This window comes from Cebus imitator, unplaced genomic scaffold (assembly GCF_001604975.1).
Source record: "Cebus imitator isolate Cc_AM_T3 unplaced genomic scaffold, Cebus_imitator-1.0 Scaffold98, whole genome shotgun sequence".
Classification (NCBI taxonomy): Eukaryota; Metazoa; Chordata; class Mammalia; order Primates; family Cebidae; genus Cebus; species Cebus imitator.
This window is the reverse complement of record NW_016107413.1, coordinates 2272330-2288832: the sequence shown is the minus strand read 5'-3', so window position 1 is coordinate 2288832 and position 16503 is coordinate 2272330. Positions and strand designations below refer to the sequence as shown.

The following is a 16503-nucleotide window of genomic DNA, read 5'->3' as shown; positions in this document are numbered from 1 at the left end:
TAATTTTTGTATTTTTAGTAGAGACGAGGTTTCGCCAGGTTGGTCTTGAACTTCTGACCTCAGGTGATCCTCTTGCCTCGGCCTCCCAAAGTGCTGGGATTACAGATGTGAGCCACCATGCCCGGCCAAATTGCTTAACTATTAATGTTCCGTTAAGGTCTGGAATTGTTTTCAAAACCATAATGTATGGCAGTTACTTGTGAAAATGTCAGACATCTTTTAAATTTTTTTAGAAAGCATTTTTGGGAGAAGACCTGAATTTGACCCTCAGCTGTCAAAATGGTTATCTTAGTAAGAATTCTTATCTTCATTTTCTTTTTTTTTTTGAGACAGGCTCTCACAGTCATCCAGGCTAGAGTCCAATGGCAAAGTCACAGCATCCTGCAGCCTTGACCTTCCAGACTCTGATGATCCCTTCAACTCAGCCTCCTGAGTAGCTGGGATTACAGGCACACACCACCACACCCAGCTCGTTTTTTTTGTATTTTTTGTAAAGACAGGGATTTGCCATGTTGCCCAGGCTGGCCTCAAACTCCTGGGCTTAAACAGTCTCCTTGCCTTGGCCTCCCAAAGTGCTGGGATTATAGGCATGAATCATTGTCCCTGGCCAGAATTCTGTTTTCTCTACTAAAGAGATACTAAAAAGATACGTTTGATGACATTCAGATATCTTCTTGATATCTTGTTGATACTGACTACAGAAAGTAAAGGGGAACAAGCCTGTAAACTTCCTGCCAAGACAAATATTACCAAGACAAACCTCTTTATTGATGGGAAGGGAAGCTCACAGAAGGAATCAAGCAGTGACTTACACAACAGTAACACCTAAGAACAGCCTAAATATGCTTGAAATAATGTGGGTGCCACAAAAATAATTCTAATACACTTAGGAAGTTTGGGCAGAAGGAGAAAAATAAAAACATTATAGAAGTCTTTTTATTGTTGGAATGCAAGAAAGAAGGAAGAGCAGCAGGAATTTTATAGATACTGATTAATTATTGATGCTAGGAGAGGTCATAGATTGAAGTTTATGTGTTTAAAATTGAAGGTAATTATTCTAATCAAAAGAGATATTGGAGCTTGGAAGCTGCAGGAGGAACCACTAGACTATCAGCTCCTTGAGAGCAGGGATCCAGTCTCCTATATCTCTAGTGCCTATAATAATGTCTGACACATGATAGGCAGCTAATAATCTTTTTAAATTAATGAATGAGTGCATAAATGAAAGGGGGAATAAATAAAGCCTACTTATCAAGAACCGTGAAATAGCATAGGCCTTCATGTTAGAGTCAGGAAGAAGATCAGAATAGCTTTTGTCACTTGCTGTTCTGTTGTGCAGGTCCTAACCATTGCAAAGACAAAAAGATATATGGTATGAATGGAGGGAAAGACAATTAATTGTCATAATTCACATGTATAATTAAATTTAAAAAATTAAGCATAAGAACTGAAAATCTTTTTACCTTTTCTTTTTTTTTTTTTTTTTTTTTTGAGACTAGTCTCACAATGTCACCCAGATTGGAGTGCACTGGTGCGATCTTGGCTCGCTAAACTCAGCCTCTTGAATAACTATGACTGCAGGTGGCCACCACCATGCCTAGCTAATTTTTGCATTTTTAGTAGAGATGGGGTTTCACCATGTTAGCCAGGCTGGTCTTTAACTCTTGACCTCAAGTGATCTGCCTGCTTCGACCTCCCAAAGTATGAAAATCTTTCATGTAAAATAAATATGAAGGATAAGAAACTTCAATAAATGAAAAATCTCACTTCTGAGTGGGAAAATTTGAATATTGTAAAAATCCAGGTTATCTCCAGATTAACCTGTAAGCCTTATATAGTTCCATACCAACTCACAATGAAAAGTTACTGAAATTCAACTTAATAATTGGTGTATAAGTTTATCTGGAAGAAGAAATGCACAAGAAAAGTCAATATTTTTGAAAAACACAGAATGCATGTAACACGATATGTTGAAAATTTTTAGCCTTAAATATACTGATTTTACAAATACTGAAAATTAGCTAAGTTATTAGTTTTGGAAGCTAGAATATCAGAGCATGTAGAGTAGCTGGGATTACAGCTCTTGAGTAGCTGGGACTACAGGCGCATGCCACCACTCCCAGCTAAGAAGAGTAGAAAGAAGGAAATAATAAAGTTAAGAACAAAATAAGCAAAGTTAAAATAACCAAAACAGGAGGAAGAGTTTTCAAGGATTTTGAAAGTTTATTATTTGAAAATACTAGTGGCTGGGCACGGTGGCTCACACCTGTAATCCCAGCACTTTAAGAAGCCAAGGTGTTGCCGGGCGTGGTGGCTCACGCCTGTAATCTCAGCACTTTGGGAGGCCAAGGCAGGTGGATCACAAGGTCAGGCGATCAAGACCATCCTGACTAACTTGGTGAAACCCTGTCTCAAAAAAAAGCTGTTGATTTAGTAAATTGATAAAAAAAAAAAAAAAGAAGCCAAGGTGTGTGGGTCACAAGGTCAGGAGTTCGAGATTAGCCTGACCAACATGGTGAAATCCTGTCTCTACTAAAAATACAAAAGTTAGCCGGGCGTGGTGGCACATGCCTGTAATCCCAGCTACTCAGGAGACTGAGGCAGGAGAATTGCTTGAATTCAGGAGGCAGAGGTTGCAGTGAGCTGAGATCGTGCCACTGCACTCCAGCCTGGGTGACAGAGCAAGACTCCATCTCAAAAAAATAAATAAAGTAAAATATTGGACTTTCAAGAACAGAATCAGGGAAAAAAAAAAGCAAAATGAGGCTTGGCACAGTTGCTCACACCTATAATTCTAGTGCTTTGGATGGCTGAGACAGGAGGATCACTTGAGCCTAGGAGTTCACAACCAGCTTGGGCAACATAGCAAGATGCCTGTCTCCACAGAAAATTTAAAAATCAGCCATATGTGGTGGCATGCACCTGTAGTCTCAGCTGTTCAAGAGGCTGAGATAGGAGAATCACTTCAGCCCAGGAGTTAGAGGCTGCAGTGAGCTATGACTGCGCCATTGTACTTCAGCCAGGGCAACAGAGTGAGACCCTGTCTCTAAAACAAACAAACAAAATCAAATGAATGAAAATTAAAACTTAAGTAGAAGTACTATAGAGATTTGTAAAAGTCATAAAAGAATACTGTAAGTAACGTCCATCAACAAATTTGAAAATAGAGATAAACTAGATAGTTTTCTGGAAGAATATAAACTACCAGAATTAACTCAAATAGAAATACAAAACCTGAATAAACCAGTAACCATTAAAGGATTTGAAATCATAGCAGTTTTCCCTCTCTCCTCTCCTCCAATGAAAATTATTAGACTCAGACCATTTTACAAATTACTCTTATCAACTCTCAACAAATATATAATTGTTTAATAAAATAGGATTAAAGAAAGAGAACGAGGGGAAAGAAAAACAGATAGATGAAAGAAAAACCCCGTTGTTTTATGAGACTGGTATAATATTGATACAAACACCTGTTAAGAACCGTACAAACAAATAAAATTATAGACCAGTCTTACTTATGAGTGGTTGTAGAAATCCTAAATAAAATATTAGCAAATTACTCTAAGAATGGAAGAATAGTTCAACATCTGAAAAATCTATTAGTGTAATCTCCACATTCATAGATAGCAGGAAAAAATCCATATGATCAGTTTTATTTTTTATTTTGTTTTGTTTTTGAGATAAGGTCTTGCTCTGTCACCCAGACTGGAGTGCAGTGGGACAATCACATTTCACTGTGGCTGTAACCCTCCCAGGCTCAGATGATTCTCACAATTCAGCCTCCCAACTAGTGGGGATGACAGGTACATAGCACCATGCCCAGCTAAGTTTTTTTAAAAACATTTTTGTACAGACAGGATCTTGCTGTGTTGCCCATGCTGGTCTTAAACTCCTGGGCACAAGCAGTTATTCCACGTTGGACTCCCAAAGTGCTGGGATTACAGGCATAAGCTATCATTCCTGGCCTTAATTTCTTAGAGACAAGTTCTTGCTCTTGCCAGGCTGGAGTGTAGTGGCATGATCATAGCTCATTGCAGCCTTGAAATCCTGGACTCAGGCAGTCTTCCCACCTCAGCCTCCTAAGTATGCTGGGACTGCAGGCACACATTACCATTCCTGGCTAATTTATTTTTATATTTTTAGAGATAGGGTCTTTCTATGTTGCCCAGGCTGGTTTTGAATTCCTGGATTCATGCCATCCTCCCACCTGAGCCTCCTGAGTAGCTGGGATTACAAGTACAAGTTACTGTGTCCAACCCATGTAATCATTTTAATACATATTGGAAAAGAATCCACAAAAAACTAATAACTCATAATTTTTTTTCAATGGAGAAAATCTGGAAAAGAAGTAAAATTTCTAAACCACAGTAATTGTTTTCACTAAAACATTAGCAGGTAACATTTCTAATAGTGAAATTTAGAAGCATTCCCATTAATATCAAGTATAGAATAAAATAGGATAGAAGCATTCCCATTAAAATGAAATGTAGAATCAAGTATAGAATACCCACTTTCAACATTACTGCTTCAACATTGCTTTGTAGTTCCTAGCCAATGCAATTTGACAAAAATACGAAATGAGATAAAGAATATGAAAACTTCTTTATGAATAACAAAATAAACCCTACACAAATTGTTTTGAACTTTTGTCAAGAAAATTATAAAACACTGATGCATGTAAAGACCTCACTATATGGCAATATATACCATATTTGTAGTGGAAAGATGTGAAGAAAAATGTGAGTTATCTCCAATTTAATCTCTGTATTCAATGTATGTCCAGCCATAATTCCAAGAAAATTTTTCATGGGTCTTGAAAAACTGATTGTAAAATTGATACAGATAAGTAAATAAGAATAGTTAAGAGAGTCCTAGAAAAATATATTGCATCTGATAACAAGATTTACTACAAAATCAAAATAGACAGTATGGTTTGATGCTAGGATGGACAAATAGGTCAGTGGAACATAATGGAAAGCCCAGAAACACTTTGAGATCCTTGTGAAATTTTAATGTATAGGAAGGAGACCCTACAAGTCAACATTTATTTAATAATACTTAGCCTCAACTCAATACACTATTTTAGGCCCTGGTGATAGTAACAGAGAATAAAAACAAGTAATAGACTGGGTGCAGTAGCTCATGCCTATAATCCCAGCACTTTGGGAGGATTGCTTGAGCCCAGGAGTTTCAGGCCAGCCTGGGCAACATAGTGATACCCCATTTTTACCTAAAAATAAAAAGCTGAACGTGGTGGCATGAACCAGTAGTCCTAACTACTTGGGAGGCTGAGATGGGAGGATTGCTTGAACCCAGGAAGTCAAGGCTGCAGTGAGCCATGATTGCACCACTGTACTCCAGCCTGGGTGACAGAGTGAGACCATGTCTCAAAAAAAAAAATTGTTAATTTGGGTTGTGAGTACATAAATGTTTGTTACTTTATTTCCGTTTTTGTACATCTAAAATATTTTAGAACAAAAAGATGAGTCGTGCTAGCTATGCCAAATATCACAATTTAGTATAAAACTGAGGTAATGAAAATATTATGCTATTTTCCTTGAAAAAGTAGATCAGTGCAACAGAATGAAGACACACACACAAAAATTAACTTCAGTTCTCTTATGAATTTTTAAGCTCTTGTCAGTATATGCAAAAAAATAGAAGTTAAATTATTTGATTTGTCATTTTAAAATATTCTAATGTTTACATATGTTTACTTTAAGAATGATTTAAGGTTACAAATGGAAGCCCAACGCATTTGCCTCTCTCTGGTTTATTCAACTCATGTGGATCAGGTTCGTGAATATATGGAAAATGAAAAAGATAAAGCTCTTTGCAGTCTTAAAGAGGAGCTTATTTCTGCCCAAGAGGAAAAGATCAAGGAACTTCAGAAAACACACCAGTTAGAGCTACAGAATATAAAAACAGAAGAAACAGGTAAAATGGTTTCTGACTTAGAAGTACCATGATGCAAAAAAGTGTGGGATAGAGCCCACCGTTCCATAATTTTTTCCTTGTCATAGAACCTATAGAGGAAGATGATTTGTATATTCCAGTCCTTGATCCATTTGCTTATATAATCACTAGACATTCATTTAAGTGCTTGAGAAGGCTGAACTCACTGAGTCATTTTCCCATAGCAAGTTACAATCCATTGAGAAAGCGTGTATAAAATAAACAATTTCTGCAACAGAAGAATGAATAGAAAGAATGGGAGGATAAAGGAGAAACACCTAGTGCTTCCTGGCAGGATGAGTATGGTGAGGTGGTGGACAGAGTAGTGGGGTTGGAATTTTAAGGGAGGCTCTGGAGTCTTTAGAATTGAGGTGTAAGGGTACACCTATTTTGGAAAATTGAGAGTTCAAGATGTGTGAGAAAATAGCTGGAGAGATTGGCAAGAGCTTGATTAGAAAAAGTTTTATTCTGAAAGAAGCATGTATAAGCCTTCTGCTGTTGGTGGTAAGGCCTACTGCAGTATTTTAAATAGTGAGAGTAACACAATATCGTTTTATTTTATGATGACACCACTGGGGTGAGTTGGGGAGGTGAGATTAGTGATTAGAACACCAGTTAAGCAACTAAGGCTGTCGTTTCCATAAACAGTAAGATATTAACTAAATGTCAATGAGGATGGAAAGGAAGTTTGCTTTCAAAAGTAGAAATTCGAGAGCGGTTTAAATAATACCAAATGTTTTAATTTCAGGAGTGCTTTGGGTTTGAATTTTTTTGTTTGTTGTTTTGTTTTGTTTTTGAGATGGAATCTCACTCTGTCACCAGGCTGGAGTGCAGTGACACAATCTGGGCTCATTGCAACTTCCGCCTCCCAGGTTCAAGCAATGCTCTTGTCTCAGTCTCCCAAGTAGCTGGAACTACAGGCACACACTACCATGCCTGGCTAATTTTTGTATTTTTAGTAGAGATGGGGTTTTACCATATTGGTCAGGCTGGTCTCGAACTCCTGACCTCAGACGATCCACCTGCCTTGGCCTCCCAAAGTACTGGGATTACAGGCATGAGCCACCGCACCCAGCCCGAATTTAGTAAGATTTTAAGCATGTGATAGTTTTGTTGATACCCTCTTCAAATAGGGTAGTGTTTTTCAAACTAGAGGCTAATTAATAGGCCAATTAATGGGTGGTGAAGTCAGTTTAGTGAGTAATGATCAACATTTTTTTAAAAGTAGAAGGAAACATTGGAGTACATAGCACTACAGTAGAAGAGTAAATATTGATTTGTGAGATTTTTATTTCAGTTTTACATAGATGTATGTACTAGGTTATGATACACGATGCATTTTTGTGTTGAGTTGTAGTAAAAAGAAGTTACTACTTTATACCATTTTGATGATTGAAATGGAAAATCTCACATATTTTCTGAATCAATGTTGAGCAATGGAAAATAACGCAAAGAAATAAATAATTTGAAATGACTGTTATTGCTTCTAGTTGAAACATAAGTTAAATATGATCATAGTTCTTAAGTATGTAAATGGAATGTCCTAATGCATTGTCTGTTCTATTAGGTGATGAAGCAAAGCCTTTACATCTGCTCATTGGAAAACTTCAAAAGGCAGTGTCTGAAGAATGTTCTTGTTTTTTACAGGTAAGATGTTAAAAAGTACTTTCACGGTCAGGTGTGGTGGCTGATACCTGTAATCCCAGCATTTTGGGAGGCTGAGGTGGGCAGATCACTTGAGTTTGAGACCAGCCTGGCCAACATAGTAAAACCTGGTCTCTACCAAAAAATACAAAAATTAGTCCAGTGTGGTGGTGTGTACCTGTAGACCCAGCTACTTGGGAGACCGAGGCATTGGAATTACTTGGGTCTGGGAGGCAGAGATTGCAGTGAGTAGAGATCATGCCACCGCACTCCAACCTGGGCAATGGATTGGGACTCTGTCTCAAAAAAATAATAATAATAAATTTTTTAAATGTTTAAAAAGTTCTTTTACACAAGGAGTGCTAAATTATAAGTTGCTACTAATTTGGTGGTCATCCAGCCTAGTTTTCCTCATTACCTTACTTCAGAACTGTACTTAGAAAATGAGCATTAAAAATTTTAAATTTAATAAAAATTTAAATTTCATAAAAAACTTAAAATGAGCATTAAAAATTTTCCTAATAATCAGTTTGAAATGAAAGAAATTTAGTTAAATTATCTCACCTGTAGAACAGACACTAATTGTTGATGTTGCCATGGATGAGTTACAAGAACGAGATGAAGACATCCTGGGAGACTGTGTAGAGTGAGCCAAAACACTAAGATGGCACCCATCTTTCTGGGACCCAGTTTCTTTGTCTGTAAATTGGGTGATTGTTTAAGGTTTCTAAAATCAACTCTAATGTGATAAAACTGCATCTTAAAGGCTATGCTGAAAATTTAATAAACTCAGTTATTAATTGGCAGTATAATTTAACTTTAAACAAATCTCAAGAAATCTGAAGAAATAGCAATATTAACAATTTGATTTTAAGTCTAGAAGTTGGTGGTGGTAATTTCTAATTGTATAAGGAACAAAGGTAAAAGTTATTTGAGAGCTTATCAAACGATTGTGGGCATGTATTGTTTTAAATGATGATAGAATTGTCTATTGCTCAGGAGAAGAACCAGAACAATGTGTCAAATAGTTTCAATTTTTGTGTGTTTATGTATATGACATAGAACTATTCTCGTGTGTTAGGAAACTTTTTTGTTTTTTCGATTTTGACAGGAATCTTTTTTGTTTTTTTGACAGTCTCCCTCTGTCACCCAGGCTGGAGCGCAGTGGTATGATCTCGGTTCACTGCAACCTCTGCCTCCCAGGTTTAAGCTATTCTTGTGCCTTACCTCCTGAGTAGCTGGGCTGACAGACGCATGCCACCACACCCAAATAATTTTTGTATTTTTAGTAGAGACAGGGTTTCACCATGTTGGCCAGGCTGGTCTCAAACTCCAGACCTCAGGTGACACACTTGCCTCATCCTCCCAAAGTGCTGGGATTAAAGGCAAGAGCCACCATTCCTGGCTTCACATGCTATGAATATTATCTCAAGTATATGAATGTTATCTCTTGCTTGATATAATTTCTTCATAATTTATAGATTTCTTTCTGATTAGCATTTCTGAACTTTCATCCTTGTCCTGTGATGTTTTTTCAAAGGTATTTGAGATTACTGAGGTAACATCAGAAATATGATCCAAGCTAGAAAGTGATTTATTAAAGTATAAGATAAATTTTATTGTTATAAGGAATCAGAAAAAATTATGTTTTTGTGCCATGAAGATTATTGTTATATTCCTGTTGTAAGATTTCATGCCAGAGAGAGAGAGAAATTTAGACTTCTTTCTTTTGCAGATCGATAAGGGTATGGAGAGAATGTTTTCTTAATTATTTTTATGTGTCATTTTGACTGCCTTGCATCTAGGAGAATAATGGTTAATGATCTTAAGAAGCAGAAATAATTTAAATTCCTTAAAATACCCAATTTTGTTGTTAACAGACTTTATGCAATGTCCTTGGTGAATATTATACTCCTACTTTAAAATATGAAGTATATGCAGAAGGGAGAGAGAATTCTTGTGATTACACTTCTGGAAATGAAGATCCAGAATTGCAAGATTATAGAGATGAAGTTCAAGGTAATAAAAGCTTACCATACTATTAAACAGTATTTAATCCTCTTAAATTGACTGATGACAGAACTTTACTTTTGATTGTGATTTAATCACCCAGCCAAGTTGTTTATCATCTTAATATCTTATTCTCCTTTCAGATTCATGAAATCTTATATTTAATATACCTTTTAAATTTTTATGATGCGATAATGGTGACATGAAGATAATTGGAGCTGTCCACTATTGTCTAGTTATCCTCTATCTCTCTACTCCTATCTTTTTCCTTATCCTAATTCTTTTAACTTTTTATACCATAGATCCAAATTTTTTTGAAGATATTGTATTTATTGAATAAGTTCATATCAATGGTTTATTGCTTTAAAATGAATACGACTAACATTGAGAAATAAGAAATATATAGTATCTTTCTTAATATAGATCTGGTATAAGCTCTTTTTAACAAATAGTACCCTCACCACTTTTCTGACGTACTTTCACAGATAAAATGTTTCCTAGCCCTGTCCATGTGTATAGATCATGAACAAAATGTGTGTAAATTAATGACTACCAAAAGAAATTAACATATTTTAATATGAAAATTTCAAGTTACCTTTGTAGCAGTATTTCACATGAATGATGAGATTTTAATTTTTAGTTACTAAATGTCTGAGGTTTATTTCTTACAGGCAATTTTTTAAACTTATAAATAGGCAAATAATATTTATTGAAAGATGCAGACTTTTACTGTGGAGTGAAATTATTACAATTATTTGTTTACCATCCAGACTTTCAAGAAAATATGCACACTCTTCTCAACAAAGTAACAGAAGAATACAACAAACTCTTGGTACTTCAAGCACGATTAAGCAAGGTCTGTGAAATGGTGAATGCATTGTAATATTTGCATTTATTGTATTACCTGCTTTTTTGTAAGCTGCTTTTATCAACCAAGAATTTCTAAAATAAGAGAACAGGAAAAAAGAGATTAGGAAAAGTGACATATAGTTGTAGTAGATAATTTATATTGGTAAGCTGATGGAATTTCTTCAAGTTGAATAATAACCCCTTTAGAGAGTTTTTGGAATTATGATAAGTTAAAATATATATAATATATCAACTTGTAAACTGTGTGAAACAATTGCATTTAATTTTACATATAACATGAAGCAGTGGGCCTTCTGTTTTAGAGAAAACTGGTAATGAGTTTAGTTGCTTAGCATACAGCTAATAAGTTTCACACAATATTATATATGTCAATTTTATTTTCAAGCAATTTTTTAAAATGTCTGTAAGATAGTTACATGGCACAGTGTAATTTATTAACTATCAGTAAAACAACTTAAGGCATATATTGGCAAGGATAAGTGTAATTCTCATGTAGAAAGAAATGTAGAAATATCTCTGTATCTATTTGGGGTACTTTTTGATGTTCAGTTAATATTAAAATGTTTAAGCAGATTCGAAATATTTACTTGATAGTGAAAGTTACAGTGTTGATGAGTTATGTTTTGGCTGAAATTCTTCCTCTCCATCTCTTTCCCTTGCTTTCTTTCCCTCCTGTCTCGTCTTCCCCGCTCTGTTGCTGTACAATTAAGTACAACCTTATCTAGCCTTTCCAAAAATCTGTAACCTATTCCAGTAGATTTGTATGAGTAGAATCTTTTTTGGTTTCATCTCTTATTTTCTTGTTCATTATTGATGTATGCCTTTTCAATATTCTTTACTATCATTAAATGAGTAATGGAAAAGGAGGAGGTTTATTCAGTAATCACAAATGTAAATGCCTACCTTAACTTAGATAATAAAATAAATTAGGAAGACCAAGTGAAACCTGGAGAAAACATGCCTCATCCAAAAGGGGCAGACTGCCAGCTTATGTGTCTTGTTGCAGTAAGTAAGAATCAGGGCCCAGTGTTGCTAGTACTTTTATCAATTTTATATAATTTTTTTTTTTTTTTGCTTTTAAAAATATTAGGAAGCATAAACCAGCCATGGTGGCACATACCTAGAATCTCAGCTGCTTGAGAGGCTGAGGTGGGAGGATCACTTGAACCTAGGAGTTTGAGGCTGCATGAGCTATGATTGTGCCACTGCACTCCAGCCCGGGCAACAGAGTGAGACCTCATCTCTAAAAATATAACACACACACACTCACACACACACACGCACACACACACACACACACACACATGGAAATATTCAAAAATAAATAGATTCCATTTTATGGTTGGGAAACAGAAAGCAGCCAGACAACAACAAAAACTGTTTTGTCCCCAAAAGAGCACTTTTATAGACTGGATTTAAAGTTAAAGCCTTTGCTTTGTAACCTCAGGTATAAACACATGCTCGGTATACTATCTTGAACTAGTTTTCTTTTTAATTTAATCTCTTATTTCTCAACTGTAGTATTTGCTGCTTTCTGATAACATTTTCTTCCCTTAGTTTTTGTAGCTTTTCAAGCCTCCATTTTGGACTTTACCTACCCTGTTTATAGTTACCAGGGATCTTATTTGATCCTCTCAGTCTGAATTTTTTCATCCACTTTCATTGTTTCTAGATCTCTATGTTTAGGTCAGTCCATCTGACCTATATCTGATGAGATATATATATATGACCAGTCATATATATATATCTCATCAGATCTCTACTCAAATATATTTTAGGTATGTCTCAATCAGCATATTGAAATTTGAATTTATTAACTTCTGCTCCTTAAACCAGCTTGTCCTCTCATCTCAGTTAAGGATGAGATGAGACTGAGACTGAAGTTCATCATTCAACCAGAAACTTGGGGATTGTCTTAGATAGTCTTCTCTTTTCACTCCTGGTCTTCTTTCATAATGAAATGCACACTGAGGCCGGGCGCGGTGGCTCAAGCCTGTAATCCCAGCACTGTGGGAGGCCGAGGCGGGTGGATCACCAGGTCAAGAGATCGAGACCATCCTGGTCAACACGGTGAAACCCCGTCTCTACTAAAACTACAAAAAATGAGCTGGGCATGGTGTCGTGTGCCTGTAATCCCAGCGACTCAGGAGGCTGGGGCAGGAGAATTGCCTGAACCCGGGAGGCGGAGGTTGCAGTGAGCCGAGATCGCGCCATTGCACTCCAGCCTGGGTAACAAGAGCGAAACTCCGTCTCAAAAAAAAAAAAAAGAAATATACACTGAAGGGAGTACAAAGAATATGAAAGCCAAACTTACACTTTGTTCTCATTCAGTTATCAATAATTTTTGTTTTTATTTTATTTATTTATTTATTTATTTATGTATTCTTTAGATCTGAGGACAGACTGGACGACCAATATTTATTATTTGCTAATTAAATGCCAGGTTGTTCTGTGTATTGAAAATAAAGCAATGAAGTCACTAGACTGAAGAAATTTATAAGTTAATGGGATTTATGAACTAGTTTAAGGAATGTCATATACATATATACTGTTTTATATATGTATGTATACACACACACATATATAAAATGGTTTTCCATGGCAACATTTAAGTAGGTGTTTAGAAGATAAATGTAAGGCCAGGCATGGTGGCTTACACCTATAATCCCAGCAATTTAGGAGGCCGAGGCGGGCAGATCACCTGAGGTCAGGAGTTGGAGACCAGCCTGGCCAACATGGTGAAACCCCATCTCTACTAAAAAAAAAAAAAAAAATTAGCCAGGCATGGTGGCACACGCCTATAATCCCAGCTACTCAGGTAGCTGACGCAGGAGAATCACTTGAACCTGGGAGGCAGAGGTTGCAGTGAGCCAAGATTGTACCACTGCACTACAGCCTGGGTGACAGAGAGACTCTATCTCAAAATATATATATATATAAATAAAAAGAAATGTAGATAAATAGATTTACTTAACAGGTAGATGAATATAGCAAACAGATAGATAGATGTCTTTTCTGCACAAGGGATAGTAAGTGGATATCGTATTTGAACCCCGTAAATTAGCTGCAGTTACAGAGGCATTTCAGAGTTACTTTGAGATCAGGATCAGGACTGCAGTACATCACTGCCTAACTTTTTGGCTTCATCTTCTAATCTTCCGCCTCATTTCAGCCATACTGAAATACTTAGTTTCCCAAATGCAGCCTTATCTTTGGCACCCTGGGCTTTTTTGCATGCTGCCCTTTCTGAATAATACTGCCCATCCCCTCCTAGCCTTTTTGGTTTGTTCCTGCTTGTTCCACTTGGTTCATATGTTTACTCCCTCAGTGTCATCTTCTTTACCTGTCTTCCTAGGCCTAGGCCTTTCTTCATCTGTTCCCTTAGCAACAGTACAGGCCTTGCGTATCATACTTCTCTTTTTTCTTTATTTTAAATACTTGTTTACCCTTTTGTCCTTCTTCCATGTTCCTATAGCTACATTTGCATTTGTATTACATTTCTTTTCATGTTACAATTATATAATTGTTTGTTTACCATTCTGCTTCTTTCACTATTATTCTAAACCGGAATCAGGGAATCTTCTGTTTATTTTTATTTCCTCCTTTTAACACAGTGTTAGCACACAGTAAAGGCTTAGTAAATGTTTGCTGAATGAGTTAGAAAGGTTAGACTGGAAACTTCATAACTTACCTAATGATCTTTATTTTCTCTGGGAAGTAGGAGACAAGATCCTCTGTTGAAATGTACTCATGGGGTAGGAGTTGGGTAGAGGATCGATAAGAGTAGTGAATAGTTAAAACAGTTTTCTTGGCAAATAACTTTTTCTTTTGTTCACCTGTTTCTACACTATCCTTTGTTCATCTGGTCTAGAAAGTCCAAACTGTTTCCCCTTGCTTTTAAAGTCTTCTGTAATTTGGATCTATCTTGTTTAACTAGCTTTATTTCCCCCTTCTTATCCAAATTAAACCCTTCTCAAGAAGACCATTGTCAATTATGCCATAGGTCATTCTTTCACAAGTACTCTTACTTTCTTTCTTATAGCCTTCCCAAATCACTGCCAAAAATATATGAGGCCCAAATCAAAATGGACTTCCATAATTATTTAGATCCACATCAGTCTTCTGTGTCATTGTTGCTATAGTCAAATTTTATAGTTTAGCCCTTCTCTAATTGTTTATTTTCCAAACTGATTGATGTATTCTATGCAGGCAGATACATTGTTTATTTTTTTAATAGATTTTATATTTTTACTCGTCATAGTGCTGGTCACATTGATTATTAAGTATTTGATGAATGAATAAATAAGTACACATAGGTTTCTAACATATTGCTGCTTAGTTTGTTTATTTTATTTTATTTTAAGACGGAGTTTTGCTCTGTCTCCCAGACTGGAATGCAGTGGCACAGTCTTGGCTCACTGCAACCTCCTCTTCCTGGGTTCAAGCAGTTCACCTGTCTCAGCCTCCTGAGTAGCTGGGATTACAGGCATGCACCACCACACTGGGCTAATTTTTATATTTTTAGTGGAGCTGGGGTTTCACCATGTTGGCCAACCTGGTCTCGAACTCCTGTCCTCAGGTGATCCACTCACCACAGCCTCCCAAAGTGCTGGGATTACAGGCTTGCTGCTTAGATTTAATAGTTAAGGAAATAAGCTGAGATTTATCTGTTGTCATTATTTTCTTTTCTTTTGTTTACTGTACAGAGCAGCATACCATTTGTCAGTTACCTGGTTGTACACAGGATATATCAAGAGATAAATAAGCTGTATTAATCAAGTATTGATAATATATTATGTATGAATGGAAATTTCAAAGACCAAGTTATATTATAAATGTTATCAGCTTTCTACCAAAATTCTCACAAGCACTTGTTTTTGTAGTAAAATAAACTTCCTTTTAGATATCAAAGAACATTACTAATATAATTTCAGTGCTGTGAAAGGAATGGAATATGAATTACTGTTACAAAAGAGAACAGGGAATAACTTAGAAGGGAAAACCCTTGTATCAGAGTGTCACAATTTTGGGTGGTTTTTAAAAAGCATCTTAAATGCAGAGTTGCTTTAATACAGTTTTCAAATTGCTTTTATTCTGTGGTTTTCAATAGATTTGGGGACAGCAAACAGATGGTATGAAACTTGAATTCGGAGAAGAAAACCTTCCAAAAGAAGAAACAGAGTTTTTACCAATCCATTCTCAGACGACCAATTTGGAAGACATTGGTAAATTTTTATCATATACCACAATGTGGTGTTTTTATACCAAATATTCAGTAATTTGCTTTTTTACTTTAAAATTTGAGCTAATGTAGTGACGTTGGGCCTTTCACTGTTGCCTCTCTGATCTCAATTTTTTCATCCTTGAAAGATGTGGACTACTTACATTTTTGGTCCTTTCCCACTTCTTAAGATCTATGATTCTAAATTGTTTTAAATTTTAAAGATATAAAATTGTTGAATTTAGAAGTACTACAGCAGGAGGAACAAAAAGAAGATCTTGAATTGTACTATTTGTTTTCTTGTTTTTATCAGAATGAGTTTAAATTGAAACCAGAGTTATTACCACTAAAAACATACTTTTTCAAAAAAGAATTAATATTTCTGCACACACAGTGATTGTGGCATTTCAGTAAGAAACTTACTTCAAATGTACATTTTTGTCTCTTTATATAACATAGATGTCAGTCATAAAAGCAAGTTATCTTCTCTGCAAAATCTTGAAAAAACTAAACGACTTGAAGAACAAGTTCAAGAATTAGAAAGCCTCGTATCCTCTTTGCAGCAACAATTGAAAGAAACTGAACAAAACTATAAGGCAGAGATCCACTGTTTACAGAAGAAGCTTCAAGCTGTTAGTGAGTCCACAGTTCCGCCAAGGTATTCATCTGCATATAGCTTCATTCAACAGTATTTGTAGCTTTGTAACAATTATACTATCATCCAGAATAGTTATTTTTTTTTAAAATACAACTTAAGCAAAGTTCCTTGAAAAAGATAGGATGTAGCTTTTTTTTTTTTT

At 35.8% G+C, this 16503-nt stretch overlaps 1 protein-coding gene across 1 annotated transcript in view; it reads left to right on the top strand.

Moving 5' to 3' along the window:
* The window catches only part of AKAP9 (A-kinase anchoring protein 9), a 219170-nt gene that overhangs the window by 105118 nt on the left and 97549 nt on the right, over nt 1-16503 (top strand). Inside the window, exons 10-15 of the mRNA XM_037741311.1 lie at nt 5727-5940; nt 7526-7605; nt 9483-9621; nt 10383-10468; nt 15593-15707; nt 16163-16361. Coding sequence (XP_037597239.1) covers nt 5727-5940; nt 7526-7605; nt 9483-9621; nt 10383-10468; nt 15593-15707; nt 16163-16361 — 833 coding nt within the window. The remainder of the gene's footprint in view (nt 1-5726; nt 5941-7525; nt 7606-9482; nt 9622-10382; nt 10469-15592; nt 15708-16162; nt 16362-16503) is intronic.